At 44.6% G+C, this 14864-nt stretch overlaps 1 protein-coding gene across 1 annotated transcript in view; it reads left to right on the top strand.

Annotated features, from left to right (window-relative positions):
- Nucleotides 1–14864, top strand: part of LOC120049846 (kinesin-like protein KIF21A) — a 37871-nt gene that overhangs the window by 6961 nt on the left and 16046 nt on the right. Inside the window, exons 2-9 of the mRNA XM_038996302.1 lie at nucleotides 8064–8286; nucleotides 10049–10231; nucleotides 10867–11016; nucleotides 11645–11779; nucleotides 12460–12633; nucleotides 13127–13242; nucleotides 14049–14244; nucleotides 14663–14852. Of these exons, the coding sequence (XP_038852230.1) occupies nucleotides 8064–8286; nucleotides 10049–10231; nucleotides 10867–11016; nucleotides 11645–11779; nucleotides 12460–12633; nucleotides 13127–13242; nucleotides 14049–14244; nucleotides 14663–14852 (1367 nt within the window). The remainder of the gene's footprint in view (nucleotides 1–8063; nucleotides 8287–10048; nucleotides 10232–10866; nucleotides 11017–11644; nucleotides 11780–12459; nucleotides 12634–13126; nucleotides 13243–14048; nucleotides 14245–14662; nucleotides 14853–14864) is intronic.

Here is a 14864-nt window from a genome sequence, read left to right as displayed (position 1 = left end):
GTAACCATAAAAGTGTTAAACAAATCCAAATATATTTTATATTTGAGATTCTTTAAAGTAGCCACCTTTTGCCTTGATGACAGCTTTGCACACTCTTGGCATTCTGTCAACCAGCTTCTTGAGGTAGTCACATGGAATGCATTTCAATTAACAGGTTTGCCTTGTTAAAAGTACATTTGTGGAATTTCTTTCCTTCTTAATGCGTTTCAGAAAATCAGTTGTGCTTTGACAAGGTAGGGGTGGTATATAGAAGATAGACCTATATGGTAAAAGACCAAGTCCATATGATGGCAAGAACAGCTCAAATAAGCAAAGAGAAACGGCAGTCCATCATTACTTTAAGACGTGAAGGTCAGTCAATCCGGAAAACTGCAGTCGCAAAAACCATCAAGCGCTATGATGAAACTGGCTCTCATGAGGACCGCCTGTCACGCCCTGACCTTAGTTATCTATGTTTATTTTATTATTTTGGTTAGGTCAGGGTGTGACGAGGGTAGGTGTGCTTGTTTTGTATTGTCTAGGGGTTTTTGTATGTCTAGGGGTTTTGGTAAATCTAGGTATATGTAAGTCTATGGTGACCTGAATTGGTTCCCAATCAGAGACAGCTGTTTATCGTTGTCTCTGATTGGGGATCATATTTAGGTTGCCATTTTCCCTTTTGGTTTTGTGGGTTCTTGATCTATGTTTAGTTGCCTGTCTGCACTATCCATATTAGCTTCACGGTTCGTTTTGTTATTTTGTTCGTTTTTGTTCAGTGTTCGTTCTTTAATAAAGAAGAATGTACGCTTACCACGCTGCGCCTTGGTCTCCTCCCTACGACGGCCGTGACACCGCCACAGGAAAGGAAGACCCAGAGTTACCTCTGCTGCAGAGAATAAGTTCATTAGAGTTACCAGCCTCAGAAATTGCAGCCCAAATAAAAGCTTCACAGAGTTCAAGTAACAGACACCTCTAAACATCAACTGTTCAGAGGAGACTGCGTGACTCAGGCCTTCATGGTCGAATTGCTGCAAAGAAACAAGCAATTGACATTAGACTGGTGGAAATCTGTCCTTTGGTCTGATGAGTCCTAATTTGCGATTTTTGGTTCTAACCACCGTGTGTTTGTGAGACGCAGAGTAGGATGACCTCTGCATGTGTAGTTCCCACCGTGGAGCATGGAGGAGGAGGTGTGATGGTGTGGGGGTACTTTGCTGGTGACACTGTCAGGGATTTATTTAGAATTCAACCGCAGCATTCTACAGCGATACACCATCCCATCTGGTTTGAGCTTAGTGGGACTATCATTTGTTTTTCAACAGGACAATGACCCAACACACCTCCAGGCTGTGTAAGGGCTATTTGATCTAGAAGGAGAGTGATGGAGTGCTGCATCAGATGACCTGGCCTCCACAATCACCCGACCTCAACCCAATTGAGATGGTTTGGGATGAGTTGAACCGCAGACTGAAGGAAAAGCAGCCAACAGTATATGTGCTCAGTATATGTGGGAACTCCTTCAAGACTGTTGGAAAAGCATTCCATGTGAAGCTGGTTGAGAGAATGCCATGAATGTGGAATGCTGTCACCAAGGCAAAGGGTGGCTACTTTGAAGAATCACAAATATAAAATATATTTTTATTTGTTTAACACATTTTTGGTTGCTACATGATTCCATATGTGTTATTTCATAGTTTTGATGTCTTCACTATTATTCTACAATGTAGAAAATACTATAAATAAAGCAAAAACCTTGAATGAGTAGATCTGTCCAAACTTTTGACTGGTACTGTACAGTACATTACAGAAAACTAAAATATAACAAAACCTTTAGACATAGAAACACCAGATTTTAAATTATGTTTATTAATTATGAAATCATGAAAAATATGAATACAATTCCACCCATTAGGCCACTAGGTCATTTGACTGCAGGAAAGGGCTAAAGTGCCATTTCCTTCCCCATCCCCTCTCTTCTTCCTCTATCTCTGGGCATCCATTAACCCAGGCCTGTTCTGCTCCAGAGGAGACAAGTTATACAACCTGCTTGCCATAGGCCATTGTACATCAGCTGCCTGCTCCCTTGACTGCTGTAGTTAGTTACATAATGACCATGTACAACTTAACCTCCAAACTAAAGGTACTTTACGAGAGAGAGGAGAGGCTGCTGTAGTGTTTCCTGTAGTTACTGATTCCTGAAGAATAGAGGGCGTAGCTGAAGCTTTTCATTCTTCTTTCAAGGGGACCTTTCAAAACTGATTGAGACACTTGTTGTAAGCAGCACAACAACAGAACCATTTATCAGTGTGTGTGTTCGTGTGTATCAGAAGTTCACTGTAAATCTGGTGTCTAAAGTTCCCTGGTCTCCGTTTCAGGTGCAGTGAAGGGCCAGAGAAGGGTGTGTGTGCATGCCTGTGTATGTAGGCATGTTTTTGTATGTGTGTGCGCGCACGTGTGTGTGTATGTATGAATGTGTGTGTGTAGAACGGTCCCTCATTAACCTCTGCTCTACAGCATCAGTGTCTCAGGGTAAAGACAACCTGGGGAGTAAAGGGTCTGCTCCAACGCTCATTAAAGGCCCAATGCAGTCAAAATATTTTTTTACTATGGTTTACAGTATATCATATTGTACAATAGCTGATGGAACTAACACTGTAAAAGTGTGAACAAATTTGATCACTGTTATTTACTGATAGTTGCTGGTTGAAAATACAATCTACACAGGGCCGTCTAATCAGAAGGTTTGCATGGAGTTTTGGCTTTCCATGGAGACATCACCATGCAGTAAATTGATTAATAGACCAATAACAACGAGAGTTCCAAACCTCTCTGCCAATTTTCTTTAAATTTAACTAGGCAAGTCAGGCAAATTCTTTTTTACGATGACGGCCTACCAGGGAACTGCCTTGTTCAGGGGCAGAACGACAGATTTTTATCTTGTCAGCTCGGTGATTCGATCCAGCAACCTTTCGGTTACTGGCCCAACGCGCTAACCACTAGGTTACCTGCCGCCAATAACAGCCAGTTTTTAGTTTCCCCCTCCCCACACAGACCTCTCCCAGACAAATTAAAATTATTATTTTATTTAACCAGGCAAGTCAGTTAAGAACAAATTCTTATTTATCCCTATGGGACTCCCAATTACAGCCGGATGTGATGCAGCCTGGATTCGAACCAGGTACTGCAGTGACCCCTCTTCCACTAAGTTGCAGTGTCTTAGACTACTGCGCCGCCGAGAGCCCTAATTAAATACAGTAAGGTACTTAATTGTTACGCAGAAATGATTTGATCTTGATGGGAAAAAAACGTCTGCATTGGGCCTTTAAAAACCCTGTTCCTAGTGCCTGAATTCCCCAGGTACTTGGCCACAATTTAACCTCTGATATGAGTGGAGTTAAAAAGCCACCGGCCTATCTCCATTCTCCTCTCTTTGCAATGTGTGGACACAGGGCAGCAATCCTCCCTCTTCTTTCTGTTTTCTTCTCAAATGAATCCGAAGAAGTCTATATGAGTGAATGATTGATTGTTTCCTGTAATCTAGTTGTGTATCGTGCCTGTTGTTTCCCTTCAGTGTGGGTCCAGATGCTTCTCTGGACTCGTTGTAGCTCTAGAATTAGATTAGGGCTGTGACTGTTGTGGTTTGCAGATAGGAAATGATGCGTGATGGTCTCTCAGGGGACCATTGTGGTTGGCTGAGGCGGAGGCAGGGGCTGAGGTCAGGTCCTGATCTGCAGTGAGTCAGCAAGATTAAGCTGTTGCTTAATCACCTTTCTTACCAGCATAGTATTATTATTCAAGGATATCTACACACATACTGTATAGACTCAACCATATCCATAGCAGAGAACACTGGTTATGATGGTCACCAGCCTTCTCCGGTGCAGCCAGTGCACCCTGGCCTCTGGCCTGCAGTACATTTCAATTTTTACAAGAGCCATTCTGTTTGAAGTGTGTTTGTTTAGTAGGAGATTATGCTGGCTAGAAATGTGACTGTGCTACCGCCTGGCCCTGCGTCTTTCTGCCCTTTGAACCAGGTCAATGTGTGGTGGTGGTGGTAGCTGTGTGGAGGAAGGGGACAGAGAGAGAGAGAGGGAAGGAGGGAGAGAATGAGAGAGACAGAACATGAGAGGGAGAGGAGAGGGAGAGAAGGACAGAGAGAGAATGTGACAAAGAGAGACAAAGAGAGACAGACAGGCAAGGCTGCCCCAGATAATTCGGACTGGGTCCATAGGAGAGAAAGGAGAGTCTCAGCTCAGGCCCAGGACAGCTGCTTCTGAATGGGGTAGAGCTACAGTGAGCTAGCCTGGCGCTGTTCCATTTTATTCTGAGAGGGGTTAGTGAGTTAGCATGTGCCGCCACCATGGTGCATGGCTCCTCTGGCTGTCACTGTAATCGCTGTAATGAGGTCTCCAGCGTGAGGCTCACTGGACATGTCACATGGGGAGAGTCTGTCAGGAGCTCTGCGGTGTGTGTCCGTACGCGTGTGTGTTTGCTTGCGTGTATGTGTGTGCGTCAGTCCATGTGCGTGTCAGCCTTTCATCTCGCAGAAGCGACCTAACCCACCTCAGTTAACTACAGCCCACCTCTTCTGACCCGGATTATTAAATACTTTCAACATATACTTTATATTCCCCCGAAGCAGGCTTAACCTGACCGGGGGGTTGACTGAGTTGTCATGGAGGATAAATGTCAGTCAGTCAGTCCCCTTGTACTGTGTTAGGCAAAAGCTTTGGGTCCCCTATAAAGGTACAGGAACTGGAGAGTTAGATTACTCGAAAACAACACATTCACTGATTACCTTGATTCGTTTTGTCAGAGCTGGGCGAGAACAAACATTTACACCACTCTGGATCCCCAGGACTAGTGTTGAAAAACACTGATGTAGACGAGAGGGTGGATTAGTGCTTCAAGTCTAAAGTCTACATGAAGGTATGGAGCAGCTACTGTATATGTCAACCATTCTTCACCCTGAAGGAGCCAGTGTTTTCATTTCACTCATAGCCTAAAACCTGTCAGTCAACTATCCCAGCTAGAGGACAAATGTAATGTACACAAGTGCACTACTCACTCACACTGCACTGTGAAGTGTGCTCAACACTCATAAACTTCTCATTATATATAATGTCAACAGTGAAGAGGCGACTCCCAGATTTTGGCCTTCTAGGCAGAGTTAGAAAGAAAAACCCATATCTCAGACTGGCCAATAAAAATGATGGGCAAAAGAACACAGACACTGGACAGAGGAACTCTGTCTAGAAGGCCAGCATCCCGGAGTCGCCTCGTCTCTGTTGACGTTGAGACTGGTGTTTTGCGGGTACTATTTAATGAAGCTGCCAGTTGAGGACTTGTGAGGCGTCTGTTTCTCAAACTAGACACTCTAATGTACTTGTCCTCTTGCTCAGTTGTGCACCGGGGCCTCCCACTCCTCTTTCTATTCTGGTTAGAGCCCGTTTGCTCTGTTTTGTGAAGGGAGTAGTACACAGCGTTGTACGAGATCTTCAGTTTCTTGGCAATTTCTCGCATGGAATAGCCTTCATTTCTCAGAACAAGAATAGACTGACGAATTTCAGAAGAAAGTTATTTGTTTCTGGCCATTTTGAGCCTGTAATCGAACACACAAATCCTGATGCTCCAAATACTCAACTAGTCTAAAGAAGGCCAGGTTTATTGCTTCTTTAATCAGAACAACGGTTTTCAGCTGTGCTAACATAATTTCAAAAGGGTTTTCTACTGATCAATTAGCCTTTTAAAATGATAAACTTGGATTAGCTAACACAACGTGCCATTGGAACACAGGAGTGATGGTTGCTGAAAATGGGCCTCTGTATGCCTATGTAGATATTCCATAAAAAATCAGCCATTTCCAGCTACAATAGTCATTTACATTAACAATGTCTACACTGTATTTCTGATCAATTTGATGTTATTTTAAATGGACAAAAAATGTGCTTTTCTTTCAAAAACAAGGACATTTCTAAGTGACCCCAAACTTTTGAACGGTGGTATACATTGATCTATATGGCTCTGGTCTAGAGGCCTATACTGTTTAAACAAACTTCTGGTCTGAAATGTCTTTCTGGTGTTGAGAAAGCAGCTTTGAAGTGGCAGTGATCAGTTAAGTTTATTGGTCTTATTCAGGAGAAATCTGTCAACAATCCTGAGCTGGTCAAATATCCTGGAAGAATTTCACTTTAATTTCCTTGATTCCTCATGTTCTCTCTCCTCGCCTCAAGGAGAGAGGAAGCAAGGAAACAAGGAAATGCAATTGAGATTCCCCCAGGATATTGTGTATGGAAGACACTGGGGGATGTCACAGAGCAAGGCTGGAGTCCTAGACATACACACACACACAAGGAGGAGTGTTTGACTGTTTGTCTTGCGTCACCGCCTTGGCTGGGATGCTTTCATCACAATCAATCAGACCAATGATGTGATTTACACTGCACCGAACTCACTCTCTTTCCTCATGTAGGGACATTTGACACCAAATGAAATGCTATTGAATGTAATCTCATGACCAGTGCTGTGTATTATCTAGTATCTTTGATCTCATCTTTGGCTGGAAGCCAGCCCAGCATTCTCACTTTTAGTATTTCCGCATTATTGTTACTTAACGTGTTGTAAGCGGTGATGAGCATTATCTTTGTTGTGGTGGATAAGAGTGATGGTTCTGTCCTGTTTTAGGAAGGGGGCCAAAGGGATTACTGTGGATTCCCCCTAACCCCCCAAACCCCTTAAACTTGTGTCAAACAGAGGTCTGTCAGAGGGGTGTTCTGCAGGAACATGAACAAAGAGATCAGTAATGGACTAGTATACTATACAGTCAACAACTAGCCTACCTGTTGAGGCAGCATCAATACGGAAATACTGAAATACTCTGTAGCAAATACAGAAGGAAGTTATGACCCAGATTATGTACTAGAGGTGTAACATTACAGGTAATGCAGCCTCCCCTTCCCCTCTTCTCTTCCTCCTCTCCTCTCATCTATCCCTCCCTCGCTTTGTCCCCTCTTCTCATTCACTGTGTAATCCCAGAGAGAGGATGCTAAATAGCTGGGATCTGATGTCACTGGGGCACAATAACACCACTGTAGCCTGACTGGTGTGTGTGTGTGTGTGTGTGTGTGTGTGTGTGTGTGTGTGTGTGTGTGTGTGTGTGTGTGTGTGTGTGTGTGTGTGTGTGTGTGTGTGTGTGTGTGTGTGTGTGTGTGTGTGTGTGTGTGTGTGTTTTGTAGCATGACTCTCTGTTGTGACTCTCCAATCACAATACTGTCCTTATAAACACAATTACAGGCCTAACACAAGTGATGCGTTTACTTACAGTACTCGTCCATCAAGTCTTCTGAATGTTTCCCATTTGAATTTAGTTGAAATCCTGTGATATTTGTCCAGTGAGTTTTGTGATGAGCTAGACAGGCGCAGGGGCAGCGTGTATGGGGGAATTGCAAGGCAGGGTGTGACTGTTTACCTAGTGTAGCTCCACAGCTTCCACTCTTCTTTGAGCCCATGCTCGAACACTGTGGGCTCTGTATGGGGCAGAGTGGTGGAGTGTGCTGGCAGCGTGAGGGGAATCGCACACACAGACACACATACGCCGGCACGCAAACACACACACGCAGGTATGCACGCACGCAGGCACACATACAAACACGCAGGTATGCACACACACACACACATACTCCAGGCCCCTAGAAAAGCAGATTAGTGAATAATACACGTATTACTAATAGCTGGACCAACAGATCTACTGTATGTAGCACAGATGAAGCGAACTGTTTTATAGAAGCAATTTAGCTTCTATAATGTAACTTTGCCTTCAGCAATTAAGAAGGCATAGATGGAAACCAAGCACACAAAACATCTCCATGATAAACTCTCGCTTCCTCTCTCTCTCTCTCTCTCTCTCTCTCTCTCTCTCTCTCTCGCTCTCTCTCTCTCGCTCTCTATCTATCTATCTCTCTCTCTCTCTCTCTCTCTCTCTCTCTCTCTCTCTCCGTCCCTCTCCTTTTCTGTATATCTATTCATGTTAAAGGTTTTATACAGTTACAAACCCTAACCCGGCATCTCTCTCGACCCTCTCTCAGGATTCGTCCTCAGCTGGCGAGGGAGAAGATCGAAGGATGTCACATCTGTACGTTCTGCATGCCCGCCGAGCCCCAGGTGATGCTGGGTAAAGACAAGGCGTTCACTTACGACTACGTGTTTGACATGGACTCCCAGCAGGACAGCATCTACACACACTGCACTGAGAAACTCATTGAGGGATGCTTCGAGGGGTACAATGCTACCATCTTCGCCTATGGACAGGTCAGATATTTGCATGACACACACACACACACACACACACACACACACACACACACACACACACACACACACACACACACACACACACACACACACACACACACACACACAGAGGCGTACATGCACAAATGCATACACATACACACGTGCACACACACATTTACAAACATGCGCACAAACGCATAAAAGACACAAACACATACACGCACCATATTTGCCTACAGACGCAATGCAGTGCAATGCTGGACACACCCAAGGAAAGGGCGTGGCTCTGCCACACACAGGAATCCACCACGTGTCCTGTGGTCTCTGGTCCCTTGCCGGATGAATTCAAAAACAGTGGTGTTACTGTAAGCAAGCAGAACATGTTATCACACCTTGTTTCCAATACCAAACTCACACTGGCTATTGCAACGTCATTCATCAAACCCCTATCTGTGACTCAGTGAGGGATATACTGTAACTCTGCTAAACTCACATTGGCCATAACAACGTCATTTATCCAATCTCAGTGAGTGATATAGCACTGCTTTGAAACTGTTCTCAGTTAGGCTCCACGTCTTCATAGAGCTCATTTCAGATGAAGAGAGAAGCCAACAGTCCACGAAAACTCAGTCAACTCAGCAACAGCAGGCATGTTCTAACGTGACCAACCTCAGGGTTTTTATTGGCTTGATAGATTAGCACATGTGACTGACTTTCTACAGTACATGTTCATATCTATCTATCAGGCTCTCTTTCGCTATCTCTCTCTCTCTCTCTCTCTCTCTCTCTCTCTCTCTCTCTCTCTCTCTCTCTCTCTCTCTCTCTCTCTCTCTCTCTCTTTCTCCCTACTCTCTCTCTCTGCCTGTCTGTCTTTCAGTGGAAGGCGTTCAGTTGTACAACTGACTAGGTATCCCCCTTACCCTTTCTTGCTCTTACTCTCTCAAACTCATTCACTTTATCTCCTCTCTCTCTCTCTCTCTCTCTCTTTCTCTCTCTCTCTCGTATTTTTTGCGTTTGCCTCTGTCACCACCTCTTCCTCTGATCTGAAGCTCTATAGTGGAGCTCTGCCAAACTCTCCTTTCACTTCTCTCCTCCTCTTAATCTCTCTGTCCATTCTCCTCTGCCGGCTCCATTCTTCTCAGCCCCGTTGTCTCCCTGTCAGACTCTCATTCAGCGGGTACAGCGGGTCACGCACACACGAACACACATACACATGCACACTCACACACAACAATGTATATGTACGCATGCATGCACACACACTCACATGACATCTACACAAATACACACAAAAAGGCACGGGCACACACACACACACACACACACACACACACACACACACACACACACACACACACACACACACACACACACACACACACACACACACACACACACACACACACTACTGTCAGACTATCTTTCAGGTGACGTGTGAATTGGCGTCTCATTCCTATGGTAGTCACCATGACAACCAAGCCCCCAGCCCCAATTTGTGTGCACTGTGCAGTAGTAGCTACATATATCAGGAGTGGCTTTAGTCCAGGAGAGTCATTTGACAGGGCTTGTTTTTCTTCTATTCTGGCGTTTTGTACTGTTTTTTTTATTTGAGTAAGAAAAGCTCCCCGTTTATAACTTCCTGTATTCATGAAATAGCAGCATAGGCCCACTGACTGTCTGAATAAGTTTGAAGTAAGATAAATTAGTAAATAAATGAAACAATATCATTGGTTAGGGATCCTATCATATCATCCCCCTTCTTCTCCCTCTCCCCCAGACTGGTTCGGGGAAGACCTACACCATGGGTACAGGGTTTGACGTGAACATCAGTGAGGAGGAGTTGGGCATCATTCCCCGGGCAGTCAAGCACCTCTTCAGGGGCATTGAGGAACGACGGCAGGCCGCTACAGAGCAGGGCAAGCCTGTACCCGAGTTCAAGATCAACGCACAGTTCCTGGAGGTATGTGTGATGGAAAGGACAAAACGTACTATGTGCTTTTTGTGGCTGAGGCGATTTGGTTAAGACGTTGGGTTGGGGAGCGGGAGACCCGTATTCAATCCCCACTGGTTACACTTTTGAACCAGAAATACAATCTCTCTCGGTAGTCTCCCATTAGCTCTGCAACATGAGGAAGCTTGGAGATGCAGGATTCTAAATCTCTGAAAAGAAGCCCATTGGCCATGGAAGGCAAGGTGTGGAGCCTTCATTATTGCTTACTTAAACCTATCCGGTTCCCTTCCCTTAGAGCTGCTAACACAAGAGAGGTATTAGGGGAAAGGGTTCTGGCTAGGGGTTGCAGCAGCTGTGTGTAGCAACCTGGAGCAGATGGAAGTATACTGTACCTCTGTCTGCTCATGTGATGTGTTCAGCTAATGTAACTCTACAGGCAGATGATTTATCACCATAGAGTAATTACTAGGGAATTACGTGTCTCACTCCAATCTGATATCGCTTGCTGATACATGTCTCTAAAAACTAATAAAGCAGTATACTTTCCATAACCAAAATCACTTAACTGTTGATGTTTTCCATGCACAGTTATTTGGCTTTGGGGTATTGGTTCATTGGCTTGTTTTTTCCCCCCCTTATCCCAGCTGTACAATGAGGAGGTGTTGGATCTGTTTGAATCAACGCGGGACATGGATGGGAAGAGACAGAAGTCCACCATCAAGATTCATGAGGACGCTAACGGAGGCATCTACACTGTTGGAGTCACCACGCGCACGGTCACCTCCGAGGCAGAGGTTAGTCTCAATCACAATCTAAAGCAGAAGAACACCAATCTGTACCTATGGTCATTGGTTAGACATATATTATTGCTGTGAGCCTAAATCTGTCCGTGTATGTGTTTGGGTCAAGGCTCAGGAGAAGACCCAGATACAGACAGTTTCGAAGTAACAAAGGTTTATTGCAAAAACAGTGGGGCAGGCAAACAACAGGTCAAGGGCAGGCAGAGGTCAGTAGTCCAGAGTGGTGTGACAAGGTACAGAATGACAGGCAGGCTCAAGGTCAAGGCAGGCAGAATGGTCAAAAACCGGGAAAGCTAGAAAACAGGAACTAGACACAGACAGGAGCACGGGAAAAACCGCTGGCCGGCTTGACGAAACAAAACGAACTGGCAACAGACAAACAGAGAACACAGGTATAAATACACTGGGGATAATGAGGAAGATGGGCGACACCTGTAGGGGGGTGGAGACAAGCACAAAGACAGGTAAAACAGATCAGGGTGTGACAGTTTGTCTGAAATTGTCAAACAGAATTTCTCTCTTGAATACACTGTACTCTCCCATTCTTTTCCTGTCCCTGGTCCCTGGTCCCTCCCTCCCTCCCTCCCTCCCTCCCTCCCTCCCTCCCTCCCTCCCTGTACAGATGATGCAGTGTCTGAAGCTGGGTGCTCTGTCCCGTACTACAGCCAGCACCCAGATGAACATCCAGAGCTCGCGCTCCCATGCCATCTTCACCATCCACCTGTGCCAAGTCAGAGTCTGCACTCCAGACGACAGCGTACGTGGCATAGCACCAGTGGCCTGGAGCTCTCCAGAGCCAAGCCTAGGATAGGATAAGCTTTTCACAGTCTATTTCACTGGCTGTACTAGTTTCACTTATCTGTTTACCCTGTCATTCTTTCGAAATTACATGACGGAAAGGTTATTAGGCTGCATAATTATTACCATTTTATTTGGGGGTTGTTGTAAGATACAACCACTCGTTTGTTGCCTATTGTGAACATACACATTAATAACATTTAATTTCCTAGTATTTATGAGATAAACAATAAACACCCCAGCTGATAAACAAGAGGACTGCGAAATGCAGCGTTACCCAAGCCTCCCACACAGCTCCCCAGCCAGTGACACAGCTCACCACACAGCATATCTCCCCACATAAATCCCAATGGACACACACACCAGCTGGGCATGATGTCACTCTCTCTGCTCCGCTGATTACATGGACAACATACAGGCTGTTACAGATACAGATATGTCTATCCACTGGTGTTGTTATTGAGAGTTATAAGGGAAGACGAAAACCACCAGTTATATTTCTCTCAAAAGCCTAATCAATGCTACAGCCGAAATGTCGATACACATGTCCAAGACATGAAATTACACACACAATCACCATGTTTATTTTCCCCACAGTCTCTTATTTGTTTGATTCACAATGCCCATCTCCTCCTTCAGGAGTCCAATGAGACAGACAACCGTCTGGCCAACGGTTCCTCTGAGATCAACTCTGAGTTCGAGACACTGACGGCTAAGTTTCACTTTGTGGACCTGGCCGGGTCGGAGAGACTAAAGAGGACAGGAGCTACTGGGGATCGAGCCAAGGAAGGCATCTCCATCAACTGTGGACTGGTGAGACTCTCACTGTAAAATAATGCATGCTATAGTTAGAAAAAAGGGTGAACACACAGTGCCTGGTTTGGGTCAATTTATTACAAGTTGACGGACTTTAAATGGAATTGACCCGAACCATTCCCAATGCTAGAATAGTGCATGTAAAGGTCATAGGTTACTCAGCACTAGGAGGTTTTAGAGAGTCAGGACAGTGGTGATGCCATGTCCTCTTCTTGGATGACTGACCTGAACTGTTTCAATGATACACTTGTTGTGTAGAGCTGAGAAGCTATCGGGGAAAGCGCCACCTGGTGGTTGAGAAAGATATTGCAGATGTCCTACCAACACTGTCTGCCACCACCTTTTTGATTGACAACTGAATTTAAACGTCACATTAAAGGAAGGATTTTATGCCTTTATTTTTGATAGAATGCAGATGTTTAAGCCTCATTATTAAGTATCTCATCTCATCTTCATGTCTCTTTGGTCTGTTTTTCCTCTCTCGCTGCAGCTTGCGCTGGGTAACGTGATCAGTGCTCTGGGGGACAGGAGTAAGAGGTCCACCCACGTGCCTTACAGGGACTCGAAACTCACCCGGCTACTGCAGGACTCTCTGGGAGGAAACAGGTCTGTATGTCCTCATAAACCGCATAAAGACACTGTATGTAATGGTATTTGAAGATATAGATATAATAGCAGTTGTATTCTATGTCACGCCCTGACCATAGTTTGCTTTGTATGTTTCTATGTTTTGTTTGGTCAGGGTGTGATCGGAGTGGGCATTCTATGTTGTATGTCTAGTTTGTCTATTTCTATGTGTTTGGCCGGATATGGTTCTCAATTCGAGGCAGGTGTTTGTCGTTGTCTCTGATTGGGAGCCATATTTAGGTAGCCCGTTTTGTCAATGTGGGTTGTGGGTGATTGTCTATGTGTAGTGTTTTGTGTCAGCACTATTATTCGATAGCTTCACGTTTGTTATTTTTGTTTAGTTCGTTCAGTGTTCTCTTTTCTAAATAAATTCAAGATGAACACTTACCATGCTGTATATTGGTCCTCCGATCCTTCCAACTACTCCTCCTCAGAAGAGGAGGAAGACGAACGTGACATTCTATTTCTAGAATATCACTAGAACCTCTCCTTGAAGCTTTATTATGTAGATTAATTAATTATCTGTGTAATGAAGGATCTATTAAAACCAGAATTTCTTTACGCTAGTGGGTGAATTAATTACCATATATTTGAACATTTATCTATTTTTAAATAAATTCAAGTAATTCATTTGATTTATTTTCCAAGTAGTTTACAAAGTGATTCACATTGACATTGCCTATATAGTTATTCCGTTTCTAATGTAGTCCTATTTTTTTGTGTCTGTCTACGGTCCGTGTCTGTATTCCGTCCATCTTCCATCCATCTTCTATCTCTATCCCTAGTCAAACGGTGATGATAGCGTGTATCAGCCCATCTGACCGGGACTTCATGGAGACACTGAGCTGTCTGAACTACGCTAACCGAGCCAGGAACATTAAGAACAAGGTGATGGTGAACCAGGATAAAGCCTCCCAGCAGATATCAGCTCTCAGGACTGATATTGCCAGGCTACAGATGGAACTGATGGAGTACAAGACGGTAAGAGAAGGAAAGAGGGATGGAGGGTGCAAGAGAGAGAGGGAGATCAGATTTTTTTTGCTATTTTAGATGTCATTATATAGGCCCTGTTTTCCAGGTCTAGTCATATGGTTAACTGTACCATAATATGGATCTATATAATTTTTAAAACGTACTAACGGCTGCACATGTGTCCATTGAGGCTGTATTTCTGGTAGCCTGGAATCCAACTAAACAATAGTGAAACGGAGGGATATTCAGTGTGGATTTGAGTCTATATTTCTCTATGACCTACACTCATCTCTCTGGTCCCTCTGGTCTGAGCAGGGCAACCATCTGGTAGGGGAGGTATAACAATGTATAGTTGTATTGGCCTAACTGATCTACTATAATGATCTACTATAATAACCATAGTCCTCTGGTCTCTCTCTGGTCTCAGGGCAAGCGTATGGTGGGGGAAGACGGCATGGAGAGCATCAACGACATGGTCCATGAGAACAGCATGCTACAGACAGAGAACAGTAACCTGAGGATCAGGGTGAAAGCTATGCAGGAGACCATTGATGCCCAGAGGGCCAGACTCACACAGTACCTCAGTGACCAGGCCAACCAGGTTCTGGCCAAAGTGGGTACGTACTGGG

This window comes from Salvelinus namaycush, chromosome 6 (genome assembly GCF_016432855.1).
Source record: "Salvelinus namaycush isolate Seneca chromosome 6, SaNama_1.0, whole genome shotgun sequence".
In the NCBI taxonomy this organism is placed as follows: Eukaryota; Metazoa; Chordata; class Actinopteri; order Salmoniformes; family Salmonidae; genus Salvelinus; species Salvelinus namaycush.
Note: the sequence above shows the minus strand (reverse complement) of the source record. Positions and strands in the feature narration are given on the sequence as shown.